This window comes from Trichoderma citrinoviride (genome assembly GCF_003025115.1).
Source record: "Trichoderma citrinoviride strain TUCIM 6016 unplaced genomic scaffold BBK36scaffold_7, whole genome shotgun sequence".
NCBI classification, from domain to species: Eukaryota; Fungi; Ascomycota; class Sordariomycetes; order Hypocreales; family Hypocreaceae; genus Trichoderma; species Trichoderma citrinoviride.
In genome coordinates this window covers 525,545-544,782 of record NW_020194715.1, presented here as the reverse complement: position 1 = coordinate 544,782, position 19,238 = coordinate 525,545, and the positions used below count along the sequence as shown (strand labels likewise).

The 19,238-nt window shown below is 53.1% G+C and overlaps 4 protein-coding genes across 4 annotated transcripts; 1 reads left to right on the top strand and 3 right to left on the bottom strand.

Annotated features, from left to right (window-relative positions):
• Positions 1 to 51: 51 nt before the first annotated feature.
• BBK36DRAFT_65856 (MFS general substrate transporter) lies at positions 52 to 1,404 on the bottom strand (the record flags this gene model as incomplete). Its single annotated transcript, XM_024898451.1, has 1 exon — positions 52 to 1,404. One exon carries the CDS (start codon positions 1,402 to 1,404, stop codon positions 52 to 54), a length of 1,353 nt encoding a protein of 450 aa, XP_024749570.1.
• Positions 1,405 to 2,938: 1,534 nt separating this feature from the next.
• Positions 2,939 to 4,224, bottom strand: BBK36DRAFT_53811 (Clavaminate synthase-like protein; the record flags this gene model as incomplete). Its single annotated transcript, XM_024898224.1, has 2 exons — positions 2,939 to 3,957; positions 4,071 to 4,224. 2 exons carry the CDS (start codon positions 4,222 to 4,224, stop codon positions 2,939 to 2,941), a joined length of 1,173 nt encoding a protein of 390 aa, XP_024749569.1.
• A 4,248-nt stretch (positions 4,225 to 8,472) lies between these two features.
• BBK36DRAFT_1119127 (hypothetical protein) lies at positions 8,473 to 11,090 on the top strand (the record flags this gene model as incomplete). Its single annotated transcript, XM_024890554.1, has 7 exons — positions 8,473 to 8,885; positions 8,936 to 9,130; positions 9,209 to 9,353; positions 9,412 to 9,830; positions 9,885 to 10,425; positions 10,480 to 10,553; positions 10,607 to 11,090. 7 exons carry the CDS (start codon positions 8,473 to 8,475, stop codon positions 11,088 to 11,090), a joined length of 2,271 nt encoding a protein of 756 aa, XP_024749568.1.
• Positions 11,091 to 12,576: 1,486 nt separating this feature from the next.
• On the bottom strand, positions 12,577 to 18,416 carry BBK36DRAFT_1159294 (hypothetical protein; the record flags this gene model as incomplete). Its single annotated transcript, XM_024894187.1, has 7 exons — positions 12,577 to 13,986; positions 14,039 to 14,204; positions 14,260 to 14,554; positions 14,608 to 14,638; positions 14,689 to 17,756; positions 17,818 to 17,938; positions 18,102 to 18,416. 7 exons carry the CDS (start codon positions 18,414 to 18,416, stop codon positions 12,577 to 12,579), a joined length of 5,406 nt encoding a protein of 1,801 aa, XP_024749567.1.
• Between the last annotated feature and the right edge of the window lie 822 nt (positions 18,417 to 19,238).

Genomic DNA, 19,238 nt, shown 5'->3' with positions numbered 1-19,238 from the left:
AAAACAACCATTTTTTAGATATGAACCACCTTTCTTTCATAAGTGTATGTTTCACTCATCCTCCTCTTCACGAAGAATCTTATGCGACTGCTTATCCTCCGGCAGCCACCTGACGAAAATGGACAGCGACATGGCAATGGGGATCAGAATCGCCCACACGAGGTGCCCCCAAAGGATCTGGTTCCTCACCCCAATGGCAAACATGGCGGTCGAGACGCCCGGCACAAAGGACCGGATGGCGCTCGCGGCGGTCATGGCCAGGGCGTTGAGGGTGCCCATGACGTGCGGGTTGGGGGAGACGTCGTTGAGGGCGAGCTGGATGGCCGTGAAGGCCATGGAGACGCCGGGGCCGACGAAGGCGACGACGAGGGCGACGGCCCAGAAGGCGGCGTCGGCGGACTCGGTGCCGATCCTCAGCAGAAAGTTCATGACGACGTAGCCGGCGAAGAAGAAGGGGTAGGCGGCGACGCAGGCGGCCATGGAGCCCTTGGTGCCGATGCGGCGCTGCAGGAAGGGGAAGGCGACGATGAGCCAGGTGGCCTGGCTGGCGCCCTGGACGGCCATCCAGACGGAGATGCGGAAGGGCGAGAACTCGACGCCGCCGAGGCGGACGGGAGTGAAGAGGTAGACGGGCAGGATGGCGGTGAAGGCGAAGGCGAGGAACATGACGTGCGTGTAGACCCAGATGACGATGCCGACGCCGGGCGCCCGGAGGAGCTCCCAGGTGGACAGCCGGTGGGGGCGGGCGGGTGCTGCTGTTGCTGCTGAGGCACCAGGGGTGGTGGAGGAGTCTTCTTCGGGCTCGAGCGTTTCTTCGAGGTACAGCATGGAGAGGACGATGCTGACAATGTTGATGACGGTGATGGCCACGCCGGCCAGGATGTAAGGGTAGTCTTCAAAGAGGCGGATCCCGCCAAAGAGGCCCGGGAACTGCTCCACGGGGTCGGCCAGCGCGCCGCCGATGATGGGGCCGAGGAAGATGCCGACGTTGTTGGCAAACGCAAACCAGCTAAAGGCAACGGCCTGCGTCTCCGAGGTGGTGTGGTCCGAGAGCATGGTCCGGATGACCAGGCCGGAGCCGCTGAAGACGCCGGCGAGGCACCGGAACAGGATCATCTGCCAGATGGTGGTCGCGACAGTAAAGAAAAAGGTGGCGACGGCCATGCCGATGAGCGTCCACAGCAGCACGGGCTTGCGGCCGACGGTGTCGGCCAGGTGGCCCCAGAAGTAGAGCACCACCATCTGGGTGGCGGAGAAGAGCGACTCGATGAGGCCGCTGTAGAAGCCGACGTCCGAGTCGGGCAGGTTGCCGTTGCGCTGCACCATTTGCGCGATGAAGGGGAAGATGGCGAAGAAGGCGATGGGCTCCATGGCCTTTGCGAAGCACAGCAAGAAGACCTGCATCCCGGGCAGGGGCTTGCCGCCGCCGTGGTGGTGGTGGTGCTTCTTGCTGCGGGCGGCGGCATCTTCGACGTCGGGGTCCAGGCCGGTGGCTTTGCCGGGGAGGAGGAGCGATGTCTCGGTGGGCATGGGCTCCGGGTCCATGAGGGTGAGGTCGGAGGAGGAGGAGGAGGATATCGGTTCCGGGACGGGGGGCGCCATTGTGGCGGTTGCTCTGAGATTTTCCTGGAGACTTCTATGGAGAATCGAAGTGAAAAGATGGACGAGATGAGACGAAAAGGTCAACGAGGTGAGATGAGAATTCACACCGCGTCGACGTGCCAGAGCAAAAAGTCTATCCGCCTGGTCAACTGCTAGCCATGAGAGCAGTTCCAAGATCAACTCCCATATGAGAAGAAGAAGAAGAAGAAGAAGAATGTAAATGCAAAACAACCAGAAGGATCGCAGACCAAGAGGCGAATAATAAGCAGATGGACCCCGAAGAAATATCAGAACAGTCACCAGGGTGCAATTTCTAGGCAGGGAGGCGGTTGCGATAAGCACCGGCGTTTTATTATCAAATCAATCTACGAAAAGTTCCTCTCTTCCCGCTCCCACCCAGGCTAATGACGCAAGACGGCGCATCGATCTGGACTCCATGCGGTAGGTGGCTCAACGCTTTGCACTGACCGGACCCTGATTGAGGGCCCGACACCGCTGGATCGCTGCTGGACCACAGGCAGCCACAGCGCGTCTGCAACCCCAAAGGACCCCGGAAATCCCCCACTAGCCGTAATCTTACAGCGCACCGCAGCGGGCCCGCAGAGCCCTGGCGCGCACGAATCACGCCCGAAGTGCCCCCTTCCGGCCACCGTGCATGCGCTAGCCGCGGCTTGGGTGCGTGTGCGAGTCGGCAGCTGAGCCGACAGGACGCAGACGCGGCCGGTTGATTGAGGGCATTCGCGCCTCGTGATGCGCTGCTGCATCTCATCCTTCTCCAGGCGAGGGCGCGGGTCATGAGAACAGCAGAGTTCGCACAGCTGCGGTGCCGAGATCGCTTCTTATCAACCCGCCGTTGCTCGGTGTCTACATAGATGCACCTCTACACAACGTTGAGCCCACCCTGCCGTTATTCCCGCACAAGGGACGGTGTAGCAGAAGCGAGGATGGGGCTGCTCTGAATCCATCCGTATTATGCGGGGGGACGAAGCACGCGGCCCCCCTCCTCAACTTCTCTGCTCCGTCACATTCTGGGCAATATGACAGACGGCGTTGCGTTGCGTCCCGGCTTCCGCTTTTCGGTATGGGAGACTGATTAGAGTGTGCATGTATGTATATGCAAGGGAGTGAGCGTTTTGGCGGTATAAGACGAGAGGGTGTTGTCGTCCGTCACGTCCTGACGGGTTGTTGAGCCTGTTGCCGCATCCTGTGCTGCTGCTGTGTGATCGGCAGCCCGCGTTGCTCTGGCAAAGCCGCGTAGCCGGCCGATGGCGGAGTGACCGTTGAGGCCATCACGGCCACGACAGGTCGACGGGCGCTCGGGCAGACAAATTATCTTTTACAAGTATCGTGGCCCTTCGGGCAGGCTGCTGCCCGCAATGTTGCACTGGCGAAACAGGCGCACCTCGTCTTCCGCAAAGGCCCCGACGACGGAGTGAAGCAGGCTTCTGTTGTGGAAGATGACGAAATCGCCCTCCTCCCAGTCATGTGCATACACATACTTGGGCGCGATACCGGGCCGCTGCAGTCGGTGAACAATCTCCCGCACCTCCTTCAGATCGTCGATAACCTCGCCGCCAGCCAGATGGAGCTTTCGAACCGCAGATGGGTGCACCTGCAGCGCCAGCCGGCCGTCCTGCGGGTTGCGCCAGCACATGGGCAGGATCTGGATCTTGTCTTGCTCAATCTCGGGCAGGCTGTCCAGCGGCACCTCCTTGCCCTCCGAGATCAGGCCCAGACCGTCCGAGCGCGATTTGGCGCCGCTCATCCACACGTAGGGATGCGGGGCGTACTCGACCTTGGTGGACATGGCAAACTGCTGGTCCTCCGGCGATAAGAGGTCATACATGGTGTAGCCAGAGACGAACGCCGTCGTGCCCAGCGGCACGTCCAGCTCCTCGCCCGTGTCCTCGTATCGAATGGTCTGCCTACGCCCACGGGGGACGCGGGCCGCGAAGAGGGTTGTCGCTACCGGAGGGGCCAATCCGTACAGCGCGGCGTCGATGTGCCATCTGTAGAAGCGGGTAAAGTCCAGGTCCTCCTCCTCTGGGATTACGGTGGCGTGGAACGTCTTGTGGTGGGGGTGCCGCAGCTGGATGTCCTTCAGTCCCTCATACTCCTCTACGAAGCCGTTTCCGATCACCTGGACCTGCGGCTGATGCGGGATCGTCTTGAGGTCTGGATGCAGGATAGATCGTTTCGCGTCGAGCGTCTTCCCGTGGCCATACGAGGCTGTCGCCTTGGGATCGAACCGTTGCGTAATCTCGTACTGCGCCCTGGAGGATGCGTCATGCTGTGCTTTGAAAACGAGGATCTGGTGCTTGTATAGAGCATCTTTGATGATGTCGAAATCGGCATCTGAGGGACGTTGATACCGTTAGCTGGTGTGCTGCTACGATATAGTGCATGCTGGGATGGTTGCGGCCAGGGTGACACAGAAGGGGGTTCTCTCTGCAACCAAGGCTCCTTACCAGATATCTTGTCGACGTTGACGCCGTGGACAACCGCGCCGAACCGGATTCCAGACCCAGGCGGATGCGCAATGGGGTGTATCGAGGCCCTGGACGCAACCGTGGCGTACGTTGCCAACTGGCGGCCGAGTCCACCAGCCTTTCGCAGAGACATTGTGGTTGCCATGTCTTGTTCTCGTGTCTCACCAAGGGGTTCCAAGGTTGTATGCAAGTCTTGAGAATGACGGAATACGATAGGTGGCGTCGCACGTCTTCTTATCCTTCGGGTTGTGAAGCTAGGAGAAGCTCTTACCGTCAGCTTAGTGGGGTCATATCAGATCAGAAGCTCTCCTCCGAGCTCCGAGGAACCTCATCTTCTCGTGTTGCTTGTGCGCTTATCACTTGCCGTGGCCGATGGACCCGGAATGAAGCGACAGGTGCTTACCGCTGCTCGACATGTTGGTAGAGAGATGGACGGATGTCGCCGGTTTGCGGCGCCTTTCAAGTCGGGGGAGCGACAGGAGGTCGAGGAGGGATCCACCAGATTGATAAGAGAGTTCGAGCCGCGTCGATAGCGCAGATGGCGATTGAGCTGTAATCGATATCGATACTCGTAGCTTTGAATTCGCTTACATAAAGTCAATTGGACGCGTTGATGGCAATCTCTGGAGAGATAATGGGCTCATGTCGAGTTATGGCATTCATACCGGCAAAGGGCGACTTCGGGACAAAGGCTCCATGTTCCATCCTTCTAGTATAATACATGTATGGATACATGTAGCCTGGTCGCTCCGGGTTGCTGGAATCTGTGTCACCTAATCGTGGAGGCGACAGGAGTTGCACAAACGATCAGTGCTGTCATCGGGAATGTGTGATCGACTTGGTAGAAAGCCCTGTATCAAGCATCAGCGGTGCAATCCATCTCTCGTTGTTCTGCCCCTCACTTGCGACCATGGCGGTAGAAACTCAGTAGTTGCTGACGATGGTCGCACCTCGGGGCCTCTGATTGAGCGTCGAGTTTCTTGGTACGTCGGCACTTGTACCGGCTTTCGACAAGGCAAGGTGGCAGACCTATTGATACACGTAATGTACGACGTTTTCACATCGTGAAAAATATTGTCTCTTCACACATCAATCGTTGAGAAAACTCATGTCTCAAGTGGTCTCTCGGTTTCTTGGGCCGTGTACCTGTAGATGTGCCAGCAGCTGTCACATGTCATAGGGCACAACACGCATTTACCCCGTACAATCGGTCCTGTCTCTTGTCGATTTCTCATCTGCCATGCTTCCTCCATTGTCTGCAGCCGCGGTAACCAATCCGGATCCTGCTCGCTGTGGTTGAGCTGCAAGGCGGACAGTGCGGCCGGTCAAAGATTGGAGCTGTCGAGCATGGGCCAGATCCACGCCTACGTGTAATCATCTCCATCTTGTCGGCATGCGCCTTTGGCAGTGAGGTTTCTTCCATTCTGGGAGTCGAAGGAATGTAAGAAGTCTGAAGAAGATGAGCTCGAGACAGCGAAGCCAATTTGAGGAGGCAATAAGAGACGTGTGAGAAATAAACTATTATGTGATACTGCGCAATTATGGAAATATGAGCTTGATAACAAGACCCATCTTGGTGTGATAACACATGTTCTTGACAATGCTCAATGATACCACTCAAGCTCAAGGAGTCTCTTATTACTAAAGACCTGGAGCTGTTTACAATCAGTATCAGCCGCAAGGGGGGTTTGGGAGCAATACGAATTACGATAAAACTCGTGTCATCTTCCAATAGGCTTCCTCTCATAAATCCGGATCTACCTCCGGCCGCCCATCACTGTGACCTTCCTCGGTCATAAGGTAGATCAGACAATCCCGTCAAGTTGCAGCCTCGCTATTTCCCATCTTACGTACTTCGGCCCTTTACCATATTGAACTTGGGATGGCCTTGACCTGGTCCTAGCGCTGACCCTGCTTGAGCCCTATTATCGGATGCTGTCAATCTTCGACGTTGCATCAACTTCTGCCATACTGCAGGGTACCGTTTATTGTTGCCTAGACCTCTGCACGTGGCAAACCCTAGTGATGCGTAAGACTGGCATATTAACTACACATCACGATGATAATGCTTCATCTTCATTTGCTCGTGTACGGGCCGTACGCGCTGAGATAGCTCTTACGAACCGTTTCGCACACCGCCACCAGAACTCGGCTTTGGACCTGGACAGTAATGTTCTTTCGTCTTTATGCGTCCCGAACCAAGAGACAGTGCCTTTGTATCATGTAGGCTTAGCGGCATAGAGAACGCGTAACCGTTTTCTCTATGTGGTTGGCTCTATGCTCCATGTGCCAAGGTAGGCAGTTACGAAGTACTGAGTGATACTCTGGCGCTGGCTTAGACATTCGTAATACTAGCGGAAGATCTGCCCACTCAGAGACCAGCGGATTGTGGAGCGTGCTAAAGAGTTGAGTGAAGATCCTGAAGACTCAAGGTTGCAGTGGTTGGAGTCGGGAAGTAAGGAGTTGATTGGATGGCAATGTTGACATACCAGGTAATCATGAGCAATGAGGGGGCTAAGAAAGCTGCAGTAACAGGTTGCCCTTTCCCAATGGGTAGAATCCTTCCGCAAGGATACTAGGAGATGGTAAGTAGGAGTTGACCATTGGTTACGCGGCACAACCGCAACCAACTGCCAATGACCAAGAGACACGATCGATTGACTGTTAGATGCCGGTACACACATGCCAGGTTAAAGGCATTACATGGGGTATGCGTTTCAGACCAAAGCGTCAAGCGAGATTACTGTTATCGACTATCAACTTGCAAGCATCGACGCTTGCACGAGCAATACTACCATGTCTCCCTTGGGATAGCTGCGCAACCCTCGATCAACTCTCTCGAGACACTCTCAGGCCCGGTAACTGAACTAAGAGCGCCTAAATTTCAAGGATAAAACATAGAACATCTGGGTTAGGTTGGATGACATGGTGACAGCTGTGGCTTGCTGCTAGCCTCTCTGACTATTGGAGAGTTGACGAGCCGTTGTCCTCGTTGGAATTGCTAGGAAGGTGAGCACCTTCAACTGACCTTGAGCTATCATGATCCCGGCAAGTTTACCTGATGGCGTAAAAGGTACCCTTGTCAGACTCCTTGATTGCTGGGATGCCTTCAGTCTATAATGCAATCTGCTTGAAGGCACCCTGTTCTGTCAACGTATGCTCCTGAGCCTGCGACGCTCTATGAATTCGTGTCAGTAAGCTGGCAAAGCGCCACCACGTTAAGCTTTGGAGCGGTGTATCTACCGATGCCAATTTCCAAGCGAGTGCTGAATAGCTCTTGACGTGAGTAGTTTTGCATCACAAGGGTAATTTCACGAGGTAGATTCGCTTTGAAGGGAATAGAGAAGCCCTGCAAATTACGGCTACGGTCTTGATGATATCGATAACGTTGCACCGAGGACGTTGATGCTGGGGAAGGTACGGGAAGGGATAAACTAACCTCCACAAGAGCATCAATCAACCAAGAATGTTCGTCCCCGCGTAATTCTCAAGTTGTGTCATGTCTGTCTCTCCATCAAAGCCATGACTCGAGCCACCAAGCGCCATCGTGGCCGCCTTCAGCCCAGCGAAGCCCCCAGTCCCATGGATTCAAGCTTCTCTGAGCCTTACAGGGTTTAATGGGCCCGGTGCCGTGAACTCGTCCCCTGCCAGCCTGAAGAAAAAGCCCGGGGTCCCACCACCATCCACGCTGGCCGTCAGATGCACCGGCACCAGCACCAGGTTTATATTAGCCAGGGCCAGCAGCATCACTCCGAAGCTGCAGAGCGCGACACACTAGGCTGGGGCTCCGCCGAAGCCCTGGGATTGGATCGGGACAGTGAGCCCGCTGTCGAAAGGGGACGATCATAGCATGATTGAACTTGCATTTCGCAATTCTCAGAGACTCAAGTTCAAACTCAACTCTACTTCTCCTCGGCACTTGAGCCATGCCAGCGCCCAGGGCCACTCTTGCGGCATCAAGGAGAGAAGGATGTCATTCTAGCAGCCTCCGCGAAACTTGTTCCCAGCGACAGCGTGCCAGCAAATGGGCTCGTCCGGCCAGCAGCGCGGCGGCGCGACTACCGCTCTAGAAGAGAGCGCGCCGATGGCAGCCATAGGTGAGAGCGTCCGACGATCCATATTGAAGCATCATCGATATCCCTCTGTCTGTGTCCCAAGATACCTCTTGACAAAATACGAGGTTTTCAATGGAAGAGGGACAATGGTCGCTGACTTGAACCCCCGCAGCCTGCCTGGTCTGCCGATCAAGAAAGGTACGCAGAGCCTTGGCTAGCCGAGAGGAGCAGACTCCGAGGCGTTGAGCTGCTCCAACCTCCCATATCTTGTCTTCACTGCTCGATCAAGTTCTCATCTATGGAGTTAGGTCAAATGCGACAAAACAATGCCCGAGTGCCGGAATTGCCTCCGTCTGGGGGTCGGATGTCCAGGCTTCAGTCCGCAGAGCGAATTCATCTCCCGCAAGGAGATGCAAAAGTCGGCAGACGACATCTTCAGGGCTGCCGGGGTGGAAAAGCGACGGGTTGGGTCCTGTGAGGAATGCCGGTCGTCCAAGCACCGCTGCACCAAGACTCGACCATCATGTCGCCGCTGCATCTTGCGTCATCTGCCCTGCGTCTATCCCTCGAAGCCGGATAAGCAGCAAGAGCGCGAATCATCGACCCAGCCCGCCAGCTCTGTGGCAAGCTCGACGGCTGCTGCTGCGGGACTCACTTCGACCGCCTCGGTTCAGTCCCTGGATGTTGGCCAATGGACAAATCCCGCCCTGTTGCATGCCTTTGGCGTCAACATTGAGAGGTACGTGGACTGGTGCTCACCATGGCCTCATCCACTAACACCCCTTTAAGTCTATGCACAGACACTCTGCCAAAAGACCACGGCCTTCGACTCCGTCTAGTGAATGCTTTCTTTGACCGATCACATCATCTTCGTTGTATCTCTTTCGTCCACCCGCCTTCTTTCATGCAGTCGCTTGAGTCAGCCACTATAGCTGAGGATTATGGAGAGCCTCTGCTCTATGCCATGTGCGCCCTTGGCGCAAGGTAGGCGATGCCCTCTTGCAGTGTATACAAAGCGGATATGACTGAAGACGGGAAAGCTGATCCGCCATATGACCGCAGACACATCTACTTTGATGCGACACTCGCTCTTGACGGACCCGATCGCGAATCACTTCCGAGCATAGTCCCCGGTCAGGCATGGGCTGAGAGGGCGAGAAAGGAGATATTAGGAGAAATGCATGCTCCAACGGTGCAAAATCTCATGGTGGGTTTTCGTCAAGCGTTGATCAGTTGCTATTCATTCAACCTAACTCGTCTTGCAGGCAGGTGCCCTTCTCTGCGAGTATGGCCTTCGGGAGGACCAGCACGCTCTGGTCTTTATTTTGCTGGCTTTTCTGCATCGAGCCATTAGACTTCTCAGCCTCGATATGCCGCGACCTCTTCCAGACCATTGTACAGTCGCTCAGATGATGCAACGAGAGGTAGAGAATCGCATCGTTTGGGCCTGCTTCGTCATTGACGGTCTTGCAGCTAATGGCGTCGAGAAAAACATGTGCTGGAAAGACAACGTGCCGAACATCCCCCTTCCCTGTTCCGACGACTGCTTCAATACCTCTCAACTCTCATTAATACCCCACTATCTTTCGCAAATCGAAGACTCGGCAATGCACACAGTCATTGCGGATCTGGACTTGGCAGCTCTCTTGGTTGTAGTTGTGCGCTTGAGGACCAAAGTCATGCAGTGAGTTTCCCCTTCTGAACCAAGTCTGTTTCTTGCTAATGATATCCCTCGTAGGCTTATTCGGGTCGCTGCCCCTAAAATGCGTGTCTGGGAAACGTCTTCTGAGTTTGTCAGAATCATTGATCAACTCATGGCACTGTATAACAACTTGCCGGAGCGGTATTATCTCACAGATGCCAGCTTATATATGCTCAAAGACAAGGGGATGCTTGGGGCTGTCTTTGCTCTACACCTTTTCATACATGCCGTCATCTTCGATCTCACCAGAATATCGCTCGCCGGCTTCAGCTTTCCTCTGGCGCCAGCCTTCAAGCACGCGCCATCCGAGTTTCTCACACACTGCCAGAGTTTGTGTCGTTTCCATGCGAGCCGGGTTTCCGACATCATCCGGACTGGCATGAGTTTCAGCCCGAAGGCATTCGACGACCTCTTCTGTCCGGACGCTGCTGTAGAATCGACCAAGGTGCAGATTATCTACGCAGCTACTGTGGACCGATCGCCCCAGACCTTGCAGGTCACTAGGGACAATATCATAACGAATCTGAACTTCCTGTTAGGCATTCACGATCGGGGAAAGGAGGCTCCCACGCAGTTTGTGAGATTTGATGGGTCAATCGATTGCTCGCTATGTGCTAACAGGCACCCATAGATTCGAGGTATCATTCCGCTTTGTCATCTCTTTGGCTTCCGAGACATTGCAGAGAGATATCAAGAGACACTTGGGTTCGTTCTTTGCTACGAGTAATTACCAGCCCGAACCGTTGACTGATACCCAGCCTTAGCATACCCATCGATCCGGCCGAAGTCACTGGATCTCCCGACGTCCACCACCTTTCCGCATTGGCCTCCTTTCGGAGAGGAAGGCTGCAGCTTTCAGAGGCACAGTCGGGAAGCGGCGGTAAGACAATATCATCGGGGAAGGATACCAAATCACCCTTGATCCAAGCATCTCAGAGCATTTTCTACGATGAGCCGATAGACAAGGGCAGCGGCAATGACTTGGCAAGCTCGCTGCCGCTCTTGAGACCAAGTTACCCTCCATTCGAAGTGGCACCTGAACTCATGAGCCAGTCACTGATTCAAAGAAATCCCCTTCAAGTCATGCCGTCTGCGAGTGTCATGGCTCAAAATGGAGCTCTATTTCAACCCTCAGTGGACGACTATATCAAGACAGCGGATGAAATGTCGACCTTTTTGACCTGGGGGATGCTGGAGATGCCCCAGTGGATCAACTTTTCCGACCAAATGCCCCCTGGGTGAGAATAGTTATTCGCTGCGTCTGTTCGAATCTCGCATCACAAGATACCACCCTCTGTGGCTTGGTCAATGCTCCGACTCAGCCTTCTGCCATGGGCGTGAAAGGAGGAAGTTGGGATTGCCACAGCTCCCTGCCCCGAACATGAAGTGTTAAACTAGGGCTTGGATGTCTCTAGAAGCTTTACCTATTGCTTCCTTGAAGCCCTGACCGCGATGGAACTGCGAACAAGACACTGCAGGCGACATACTACATCCACAGTCGGGCGCTCAGGCACATTCTCGTCACACCGAAAGTCTATGCTCGGGCCTCGTTTGTTAGAGCAGCAAGCTCTGGCAATGCCCACGGGTGCTAGTATCGAAAATGGACTAATCCTCGACTCTGGGGCGAATGCACATCAAAACTTCGTTAGCACTGCCCACGTTACCACATTGTGAGCGAGACTGAGGAGGGGCCAACGAGCATCCAGGGTTCGATATCAAAGTCCAGATCTCTAATGGCCTCATTAGGCAGGGCCACTAGGCATTTCAAACGTCTATATCGGCATCATACTTCGTCCATTTCTAGGGTTTGCCCTGGAGCCAGCAGGCTAAGCATCAGAACCAGAGGCTTTGAAGGTCTCCATGATTGCTTGCCAACGATGTCGCGGTCTCTTTGCCTGAGTTTCGTTCTAGCTTCATTGTTGGGTTCACCAGCGGGTACATTCCTGCTCCGCCAGCTTCTACCCTCTATTGTAATGCCCTCTTTTACAAACCTTGTCAGCACAGTGCCTACTGCCGTCACTGAACAATCATGTTGCCACCAGAGCGTAATAAGGTGGCCTGATGAGATGAAAAGATAAGAGCTGCCCTGAGATCGACCAAGGAAGGTATCTGGACCAGTGGCTAGCATACCTTAGATATCAATGATTCCGTATAGAGTCACTTTAGTTTGCATTTGCATTGCTGCCCACGCGTAAGCCTGTGCAACATGCATATATACTTGTTCTGAAAGATTGACAAAGAGAAGGGTTGTCCAAGCCATGACCAAGTAGTCTATGCTCTTTATCTATTTCGCTTTCGGCGTTGAAGGGGCACTGGAAGACTGTTTGATGTCTGCTGTAGTCGTTGGATAGATTCAGTTTGGCGCTCTTGTGGGCATTCTGCAAGATTCATGTGCTGTTCACCAGAAGATGGTGTCTTTGAAAATGGCATCTGAGGTCTAATGCTCGTGATTGGGGTGGAGCGAGCTGGACATGAACTAATATGATGAAGTATCGAAAACCTTGCTCCGACATGGAGTGCCATGTACATATAGGCTTTATGTATACCCGAGCGAGGAAAATGTCAGAGAAAAGGGCGCTCAAAATATTGATCATGTACGCAAAGGCCTATTACATGCCTGTCACCGTGCGTCTAGACATGGAATGCTATTTCGTGTTTCATTCATTCATTTCCTACTCTTGTGCTATGGGACATTCATACCATCAAACCAATGACCCACAATCAGGATCTAGTCCTGCTTCGTGATAACCAACTCTGTTTCCACAACCTCCGATGGCAGACCATCAGCCGTTTCATAGGTTTCAGTAATCGTTATGGTATACCGCTCAGGAGTCTTGCTCTCGAGGTCCTTCTTTGCCCCTAATCCCCTGATAGTGAAAACAATCTCCTCGCCATGGCCGACCGAGAGATATGTCGCAGGTAGTATCTCTTTAGTCTTCCTGTTCTTTCTCGCTTCTTTCCCAGAAACTGTCGGGGTCATCCAAGTATGTTCCGAGAGGCCAGTTTCGGGGTGTCCGACTCCGTATATTGCTTTCTCCTTCAAGGATGCCGGTATTGATATCTTCACTTGGTTCATGTTGACGTTGACCTGTTCATCAGAACTCTCTGAGAAGTAGTCGTCGAACCGGAAAAGAGCCTTCGGAGAAGTTGGCGAGACGGAAAATTTACAATAGATGGTCTTGCATCGTTCGCGGACGGCAGTACTATCAGAGCGCCCTTTGCCGACTATGGTGATGGTCGAGTCCTTGCCGACATTGACGTTCCCGTTCTGCAATGACCACTCGCACATGCTTGGCGGAGCTTTAGGTAGTGCGTTGACAAGCGGAGCTCCGGTTTTCTCGTACCAGACTTGAATGGGTCCGGGTTTGGGTTCCTTGATCCAAGTCTGGTATATCCAGAGGATGGCCATGAAAATGAAACCAATGATGATCAATGTAATCGTGACCTGAGGCGGAACGAACTTGAAAAGGGCCCAAATATCGACCATGACACTGATAAACTGAAAGATGATCTGTACCACATGGACCCAGTATTCGAATGGGTCAAGGTTTTTGCGGTTTCTCCAAACAGCGATAGCAGAGTGGACGAACATGAGGAGTCCGAGGACGATAGCAAAGGCTTGAATCGCCAATCCAGTCTTGTTGTAGTTCTTCCGAATGCCTTCAGACAGCTCTTCCACCTCCTTTTCCATAGGTGGGATTTCGGGATGCACCAACTCACCAGGACGAAATGAGACAAGCTTCTCCTGGATGGACAGCCTGCGGGCAGCCAAGCCCGGCTGCCCACCTCCCAGTGCTTTGAGGCCTTGTGATTCCAAGCTGTGTCGGCGAGCAACAAGACCACCAGGCCCAAGTTGTGGCGGAGCTCCTATCCTCGCTCGAGCCATCGCAGCTGCATTATTGGCAGCATTGTGGCCAACGTATTCCATGTTCCGGCCTGCAATAGCCTGAATCTCTCTCCCGATGCTGTTTATACTTGAGGCACCGTTCCAAAGGCGCTTGAAGTGCACGGCGGCTAGAGCAAGCCCTGAAAATGCCTGTGCGGCCTCTGTAAGCATTCGAGATTGATCAAACCAATCCAGTTCTTTGGTGCCGAACTGTTTCCATTCGCCCCATGAACTCATGAGGTAAGTCAGACTCTACGTATCGTCAGCAGTTGCTTCCGAGCATGGAGATCACTTGAAGTCGTACCGCAGAAACTGTTATGATCGTACCCATAGTGGCCATCCATTTGAACTTTTGTCCTGGCTGAGACCACTCCTTCTTCATGTAGTCGAGTATCTTCCATGCCGCATCGGTTGTGGACGTCTTCGCGCCATTTACAATATGGCCAGCGATGTTGTCGACGATCCGTTTGCTTGATTCGTTTTAGTTTGGGTACATGCACACTGGACACTCTGAGGACGACTTACGTTTTTGCTGCAGTCTGCTGGTTCACGCTGGTGCCGTTCGCCTCGGCATCAATCTCGTTGAGATGCGCCTGCATCTCGGCTTTCATTTCCGCGCTCAGATTGGCAGTTCCGTCAAGCACTGAGTGTATAGTGAACCGGACGGTCGCCCTGATGTTACCAGCCAATTTATCAGCGTCGCCGATATAGCTGCAGTTAAGAGTGTGTCTCTTCCGGTAACGATCCTTGATAGCGCTCGAAAGCCGAACATCGAGGGCATCGTCACTCAGTTTCGACTGAGGAGCCAAAGTAGCAAGCACTATGGAAGAATCAGCCTGGTATGTCATCGAAGGGTAAACTGGTGAATATTACATGTGCATATCTTATTGAGCTTATTGTTGATCTGGGCGCGGGTTAGCTACATACCAGCTTAGCATTGGGAAGATTGCTTACAGATGAGGCATCAGCAACTTTCATATCGTTCACGAGTACATCTGCAACATCATCTGTGAGGCAGTTGTAAAAGAGTTTCTGGGCCCACTTCTCGCCACCAGTCATGTTCTTCATCTCAGGATGTGCTTGGAGGAGCTCGTCGTCGGGGTCAAGCTTCGTAAAGTCATTCAAGTACTGCGTGACACGCGGGACTTTGCGGCGAATGGCTAACCTTGTCGCGATCCGGTTGAGTTCCTCGAACTCCGGCTGGTGTGCAAGACAACTCTTCCCTTTGCCCTTCCAAAAGTAGTTGAGCTTGTCCCGATCTTCTTGGCTGAACTTGGCTTTCGCCTTCTTCTGATCGTCCTCACTGCGTTGGGACCAGTTCCACGCGATGAAGGCATTGGCATAGGTCTTCTTGAGCCAGACTTTGAGGTGATCGTCCAGGGTGGATAGCTCCGTGGGGAGCAAGTCGGGCCTTTCGGGATCATCGCTGAGACCCGGAGGATCTTGCTGGCCTAAGAAGGTCTTGCGATCATCTTTGTCCATGTGATAAGACATGGCTAGATGGATAATTTTCTGTGCTTCTTGCTTGATTTCCATGTCGTTAATGGTCAGCGTGAAGAGGTCGCCAGGGTCAAGGATATTGGACTGAATCGGGCTAAAGATTGAGCCAACTTTGGCGTGTGTCTGGCCAGGCTTCAAATCCGCAGATACGCTCAGCGAGACCCAGAGACGTTCTTCTGGCTTTACACGGTTGACTCTCCCGCCGAAGACCCTGTATCGCACACCGTCATTGTCCCTCATCTCCGGGTTGTACTTTCGCAGAATTCCACTCTGGATTCGGTCGTCCTTGTAGTCCAACGTGAACGTCGCCCGGGAGAATATGAAGGGTAAAGACAAGTCGGATTCAGACTTTTTGAAAGTCAGGTTCTCATACTGAAGAGCAGTGTCGTCATCGCTGCTGTGCTGGTCGGCCGCCATGGCAAGCAACTCGGGAAAGTCCATTTGCAGCATGACCATCGTGTTTCTTTTCTCGTCCATGAATATCTCACTGTGGTAGTAAGGGCGCACAGAAAACTCAGAGCCGGCTTCCTTGAGTATCTGAGTCCGTTTCTGTGCAAGGTCGTCCAGTGCTGGAATTCTGAAGGTCTGGGTTTCGACGTTTTCCGAATCGCCGACAATTTCCCACGTCAGACCCAAGTACTTGCTCAGCTGCGGAGTTTGTGACTCCTCTTCGTATGGCACAAGATCGTAAAGCAGGTCATAGTTGGACTGGGGAGTACGCTCCTTCTCGCTTGAAGACCGCGGTTCATCATCAGAGACACCCTGGGCCTGGCTGCCAAGATGAACGTCTTTGGAGTTTGACTGCATCGTCATCGATTCTGTTGTGGACAGGCTTTGGGCCTCCCACTTCATCTCTGGTTCCGTAATCAGATGTACCGTCGTCGAGGTGACTCGAAGCCGTCGCAGTTTGCCCGTCACGGCTTGCGGTATCTCCTCGCTGTCGTACCAACAGAGGGCAGTCCCAGTGAACTTCTGCTTCTCGCCGTTGAGGCGACAATAGCAATGCTCCCAGACATCGCCAATGGGGCGTGACCAGGCGATCTCCCGGTCTGTGACTTTGGCACGTTCACAATAACTGCCGTCGAGGAAAACCACTCCATCTCGAAGCTGGAGCATCGGAAGTCGATGAGGAAAGTCGGCAATCCCCGTTCTTGACTCGCTGAGAGTATAGTCCCGCGTTTGGAATTTCAGAGTCTCTGGTAGTGGTGTATCTCGAGGTTTGGGACGCATGCTGTCCAGCAGCTGCGGATCCTTGAGTTCTTTGCCCAGAAGATCTGACACAAAACCGGCACCAAATTTCGAGAAGATCGGTTGAAGTTCTTTGATATTCTGCAACAGCTGCGATCTTTGGTACGTAGGCATGTTGCGCAAGAGTTTGCCAATACTGGCGATGGTGATCTCCGGGTAGTTGAGATGGACAAGGTAGCCGTTTGCATGGTAGCTGCGAAGTCCAGACCTGAGGTGGAGCCCGTGAACAGACTCGCAGGGAACGGAGGCACTGGTGATTCTTCCAACCGGAACTCTCTCGTAGCTCTTCCCATCAGATGTCCTCAGCAACACGTGCCCCATCTTGAGGGCTCCAACTTGGAGCCAGGGATTCTCGTGCTGCGCAGCAATTGGATCAATGGCGCGAAGACCGGTTGTTGTATAGAAAACGTGGTTCGCTGTGACAAAGGGCTCCAGCTCGTTGATCCCAAACAACACGATGTTCCCAGATGTAGGCACCATGACCTTCTCGTCTGAGCATATTCCATACTCACCACTATCAGCACGCGTCAACACTTGATCATTCTCCACGAACGATTCGATGGGCTTCTGCTCGTCACGCGCCCAGACCATAGTACCGGCTCGGAAGCAGCCAGAAATGGGGTTCTCAGATCCTGGTGTCGCACGGCTGTTGTTGTATGTCATCTTGAATAGGCCTGTATCTTTCCAGTGTCGCATAACATAGGCGATATTTCCGCCGTAGGTATCGACTGTCCTGTTTGTTGTCTGCTTCAACAGCAGCTGCCGTTCACAGATCGTCTTCATGATGTTGATTTGTTCGTCCCAAGCCTGCCAAAGATCAAGACCCAGTGGCTTGAAAGCCTCCTCCAAAGACCCGAAACTGGCTCTTGGGAGGACGGCGTTGAGAGGAAGAGCAGAACGGATGACAAGCTCATACGTGTCTAACGCAGCCAGATCCAAGTGGTTATCCGGCGCAAACACGGCAGTGACTGACTGGATGATGCCAAACAGTTCCTCGGCAAATACTTTCGGATCCTTGAGTATGCTGGTATCCACAGATCCCGATGGAGTGATAATCTTCTTGAGGACATTGGCGATCGTATCAGCTTCTGTGGAAGCGGGAGTATGGTCAAGCCAAGCGGCTACCACGTCAGCGATTTCACTGTCCTTGCGTATGTTGGTAATCACTTCCGGGTTTGCTTTTCTTCGTAGATATTCGTACGCGAAAACCAAATTTGTCCGATAGTTGGCTGATCCCCCATTTCTCAAGTAACTTTGGACACTCTTTGCAAACCCTTGTATGCAGGTTAGCTTTGCAACGAGATGTGCGAATTTACATGTAATTGCGTCACGTACCGGGTGCTGTAATCTCCATTTTATAGGCTTCGAAGAAAGCATTGTCATTGGCAAGCTCATCAAGGCGTGGAAGTTGGATACCGTTGAGGTTCTCGACAAGGACACTGGAGATTGTCAGGAGCTTGCAAACAAGATATTGTTCTGTCAATTTCCCATACCTTTCTAGATGATGACCATAAAGACAAGGCATTAGCCCGGCCAATGCTTCCTGGCAGAACAATCTGGCCGCATTCTTCTCACTGTCAGACATTGACCAAAGCCATTGGATTCCGGGAAAAGCTTACATCGTCGACAGAAGACCAAAATCCGAACTCATCCTGCAGCCTATTGCATGCCAAAGCAAATGTGCCCACTGCGAGCTTTGCGACTCTGTCTTTGGCATTCGGTCCTGCTCGGTGGTAGATGTCCTGTTTGTAGCGCTCTTTCTCGTCGTTGGACATGGGGCCAGGGTAATCACTGACGAAAGTCTGGATGGGGTGAAGAGTATCATCATAGCCCAGAATATGGCCCAAGGCTACAGAAGCGTGTCTCGAATCAAATGAAGGCGCCGCCTTCAGGCGGGAGACGAAGGCTTCCACGCGGCTCTCAATCGTCGACATCGTTACGGTGAGGTGCAACCCTTCCCAGGCGTAAGACTGGGTCAACTGAAGTAGTCAATCAAGACGGCCTCTCATGCGTTTATAAATTTCACCCTGGTCCTTCGTGGAATATCAGGTTCTAATAATTTGTCCCCATGATGGTGAGCCACGCAATGACTTCAGTCGTCCAGCCAGCCACTTCTACACAATAGTCAAATCAATAGCGCTCAGCGCAGCTCGCCACAACATGTTGGACCTCAAATCGCTATCCAACCAAGTTTTCTCCACCTTGGATTAGTTCCGGGAACTATCAATTTCGTGTCCTAGTAAGGCATACTGCAGCTGCCCTGCAGCGAACTAGTTGGTCTAGATGCGCGGCCTGGCCCGTCCCGACTCGCACCCACGTCGCATGCATATCTACTACTTTAGGAATTGAGCGCGAAAAGCTTATTGCTCCAGGGTGATGTGAACCAATGGAAGCAACGGGCAGAGTCAATAGAGATGGAGTGTCAAGTTCTGCAGATTGAGAATCAAGACCTCAGATAACGAGAAGCCCAATTAGGAGAGCTCATCACTCGCTACAAAACCATTACAATGGCATCACTTAGGCAAGCATATCGCGCGTTCGAGGATTTTGTACCAACAAGTTAGGCATGTTAAACTACACCGGCCAGATATAAACTCCCGCTTCTATCTAAGTGAAAATCACTGGCTGACTACATACTGTCTCAAGATGTCTAAGATGGAGCAAGTCGTCATATGACTCAAAGCCAAATAATGCCTTGCTGGCAAATGCGATTGGAAGAAGAAATGCGGCCTCGTTATACCCAGACCGTCAGTCTT